The sequence below is a fragment of the Xenopus laevis genome, chromosome 5S, assembly GCF_017654675.1.
Source record: "Xenopus laevis strain J_2021 chromosome 5S, Xenopus_laevis_v10.1, whole genome shotgun sequence".
Classification (NCBI taxonomy): domain Eukaryota; kingdom Metazoa; phylum Chordata; class Amphibia; order Anura; family Pipidae; genus Xenopus; species Xenopus laevis.
In genome coordinates, this window is record NC_054380.1 from 62,066,367 (window position 1) to 62,070,297 (window position 3,931).

At 34.7% G+C, this 3,931-nt stretch overlaps 1 protein-coding gene across 1 annotated transcript; it reads right to left on the reverse strand.

Annotated features, from left to right (window-relative positions):
• Window positions 1-1,244: 1,244 nt before the first annotated feature.
• On the reverse strand, window positions 1,245-3,708 carry tcf21.S (transcription factor 21 S homeolog). The gene is made up of 2 exons (XM_018241462.2): window positions 3,029-3,708; window positions 1,245-1,609 (listed from the first exon to the last, which is right to left on the reverse strand). The coding sequence occupies exons 1-2, from the start codon at window positions 3,476-3,478 to the stop codon at window positions 1,520-1,522; spliced, it is 540 nt and encodes a 179-aa protein (XP_018096951.1). The 5' UTR covers window positions 3,479-3,708; the 3' UTR covers window positions 1,245-1,519.
• Between the last annotated feature and the right edge of the window lie 223 nt (window positions 3,709-3,931).

Consider the following 3,931-nt stretch of genomic DNA (forward strand, 5'->3'; position numbering starts at 1 on the left):
GATTTATATTCATTCGGAGATATATAGTGAATAAAGTACCCCCTTTTGTAAAATATAGGGATATTATAAGTTACCGAGGAGTTTCATGACCATATAAAAACACGAGGCCGAAGGCCGAGTGTTTTTATACAGGTCATGGAACTCCGAGGTAACTTCTAATATCCTCATATTTTACAACTGGGGGTACTTTATTTATTATAATACACAAATTTCAATGAGTCATGTGACAGAAATGACATCAGAACTCACCGTTTATAACTGATGACATCAGAACTCACCGTTTATAAGGATATAATTTACAGGATATTCATGGCTTTTGTGTATTATATATGTATTCATACGCATACAGACTTTCTATCATAACCTTTAAATAATGGGTATTATAAAATGTGGGAAACAAATAATTAGGTCAACAATATTTTAGCACCCACATGAATAAATACAAATCCAAAATACATATACAGGTACAGAACAGCATACTTAACTAGGTTTTGATAAATATCTGTATTGCTAGTTATTATAAATAATAGTACCAGGTAGATGAGATCTGTATCATGACTGGTAGTGTGTTAAAAATCTGTATCTACCTCACATTTTAATTCACGTGCTTACATGAAAAATAGTTATTTGTTCTAGTTAAGAACCTAAACCCCAAAGCATTCATGTTATTTTTCTCTCAAACAGAATTTTAAGTTGTTACTGCAAACTATTTAAAATAGTATACTTCACCTACACATTACACCAGACCTCTTCCGTATAATCTGCCTGTTGGAAATTCCAGAATTCCAGTAATACAACTACATATACATTTCTGAATTTCTGCATTTAAACAAATACAACACATAGTGGAGAGTGGGGGAAACTAGCCCAGCTTTGTGTTTCCGCCCAAAATTCTGTTAATACAAGGTATTTTTTTCTAAGGTATTTTTTTCTAATTAATTTCTAATTTACTAATTTTCTTCTGTAATTTTCTTTTGATTTAAGTTTTGCAGCACATTTATTTTTTTTTCAAAGGACCACCACCAATATATTTCTTGTATATAAAGATTTATTCACAGAAATATCTAAACCTGTCTGAAAAATAATAGATATTTATAATTTTAATATAAATCTATATGTATATCTATCTATCTATCTATCGATAGATAGATAGATAGATAGATAGGTATATATATATATATATATATATATATATATATATATATATATATATATATATATATATATATGCAATAAGAGTTCTTCCAGGGCATGACTGCCCAGCTGCCTGTACCCCCCCTCCCCCATTTATTAACATACTATACAAATTGTATGGAAGCTCTTGGACCAGCAAGGCTTGTGGGAATGAAATGAATAAATGGCAGAAAGATAAATAAAGAAAATTGAATTTTTTGCTTAGGATGAGTCCTATGTACATTTTGTCATTTTTTTCTGGCTGACTTATCCCAGTTCGTTCTGGCTCTGCAAAGCAGGGAGTTCCCACTGGCGAGAGTCTTTGCAACCAGGGCCACTGGCTGGGTCAGGATGCCGTGGGACCACACAATCGGCTGGTGCTCACCACTTCCTTGAGGTAATTTTCTGGTTTTCCAGCCACCATAAAGGGCCAAGTCTGGCAAAATGAGAAAAATAGAATCAGGTGTTTGTGAGAGGCAGTCTTTGGCAAGAGACAGCCAGCTTTATTCATTAATTCTGTACCATTAACTGAAGGTCTCTGTGCTAGTTGGTGTATCTCGATGTCTGCACAGCCTGCATGGTAGAATAGTACAAACCAAACTAATATAGAAAATTTTTGTGTGTAAGTGTGTGTGAGACAGAGACTTTGCTGGTATAGTACTTGCTGGTAAAATACTAGACAAACTAGTATAGAAAACCTGTGGGTGTGTGAGAAAGAGGCATAAAAAGAGAGTGAGAAGGTTAAATGTGACTATCTGTGTGGGATGAGAGCGGACGCTGTAATGATTAATCATCATGTGGCTGCTCTCAGCTCCGGGATCTACTTACACAATTTATTTGTTACCATGGGAATTAAAAGAAAATGCAGCTATCTATATATATCTATGCTTTGATCACTATCAGTCTATTATATCCCACTGTACCAATTTCACATTCACAAATCTTTCAACTTGCCATGCAACAATGTAGCCAGTTACCATTTGACATTTTTCTTTGAAATTGCCCTCTCCGTATACATATATTATTTTTTATATGCCCGTCTATCTTTGTATCTATCTAGTTATCTAACATCAGTCTATCTATCTATTTATGGTATTTGTGTTTTCGACTGAAACAAAAATGCAACTATGTCCCCTACTTACTAACTGATTTATATATGATCTTGATACATTTTAGATTATAATGAATATAGGGAATTAATTATATTTCTTCTTTTTATTGACTGAGATGTAGTGTATTGGTAATAATTGAAGTTGATTTTATTAATAATTACATAATTTGTTTAGGTGCCAATTTACAATTAGTAAACCTTACTATTTCAATGTTAACAACATATTTATCTGTTGAAATTAAGGCATCATGGGCAAAGAAACTAGATAAAAAACAACTTAGTATCTTTTAAACTCTCAATTTACACAGTCTGTAGCTAACATAAGTTTGTAAATTATTTCTAAACAAAACATTCCTAATATATGGAAAATAAAAAAAAAACTTGTGTTCAGAAAATGTTGTGCTGACATATCTATTGCAGTAGTAAAAAAAATATAATGAAGCTAAGGTTCTCAAAAGAAGGCTTTAGGGTACTGTATTTATTTAATTTTTAATAATATTGAGACTTATAATTATGGACAGATAAGGGAGCTGGTGCACCCTGAATCATGGTATTTTAACTAAAATAAAGTGTCTGTCTCACAAATTCATCTAAAAAATCACAAAAAAATTCTGCTTCATGTAATTGTCCGACTGCCGACATATGGAAAATGCCCTTGAATGTATTTATTTTGTTTCGTAGAGACTGAAAGAAATGCTACTGCCACTACTATTACTATAAATAAAATAGGACAGAAAAACATACCAGGTTAACTGGATGAATGTAGCCATTTTCATACTTGTCATTGGCTAGAATTTGACGCAGGTGAGCTATATAGCTAGATGCAAGACGCAGAGTGTCCAGCTTGGATAACTTGGTGTCTGCAGGCACCCAAGGCAAAGTGGTCTTTAGTTTAGAGAAGGCTTTGCTTAGCACCCTCATCCTGGCTCTCTCCCTGGCATTGGCTGCATTCCTCTGGACCTGCTTGCCCTCCTGGTTGATGGTGCCCAGTGAACTTTTCTTGCTGGGGTTTTTTCTCCTTTTGCCCGAAGTTCCTCTACCTTTTTTTGGTGAACCGCTGTCGCAAGTTGAACTCTCCTCATTGCTGTCGTTGGATATGCTAAATTCCTTATTGGGATCCAGTTTGATGCTATTACATTCCAACATTTCCATGTCTTGGAAATCCTCCACATCACTGAGAGAACCAGTGGACATGATCTGTTATGCTGCTCCTTCCCTTGTAGGATCAAGGTGTGACTGAGTGCAATAGAAATGGGATGTCTTTGATTAGCACCAACTGGAAGGGACACGCCTGTTGCCAGTGTTTTTCTAAGTAAGAGTACTCTGGAATTTGATGTGGACAGTAGTTGTTTATTTATTGGATGGAGGGGCGGTTATGGGAGGTTCTGAATTTTAATAGGGCAGAGCCTTGCAAAAAAAGTATTATTATTATATACTCCTCTGCTGCTTACACTGCTGATTAAATAGCAGCACCCCGGTTCCACAGCAAATATAGGAAGATCCTGTGTTGGAACATTTGCTTCTGTCTCGCTCCTGCATTATTTTATTATGATTCGATTGGGAATGTAAATTGTATCACTCACTGTATCTATTGCCTTTCACAATAAAAAAACAGCTATCTCTCTCTCTCTTTATAAATTTGAAAAC

What these genes read in the sequence shown, in the direction of transcription:
- tcf21.S (XM_018241462.2), bottom strand. Translation starts at nt 3,478, where the DNA reads ATGTCCACTGGTTCTCTCAGTGATGTGGAGGATTTCCAAGACATGGAA. An exon ending in ACATTCATCCAGTTAACCTG is followed by an intron (nt 1,610 to 3,028) that starts GTATGTTTTTCT and finishes TCATTTTGCCAG; the next exon opens with ACTTGGCCCTTTATGGTGGC.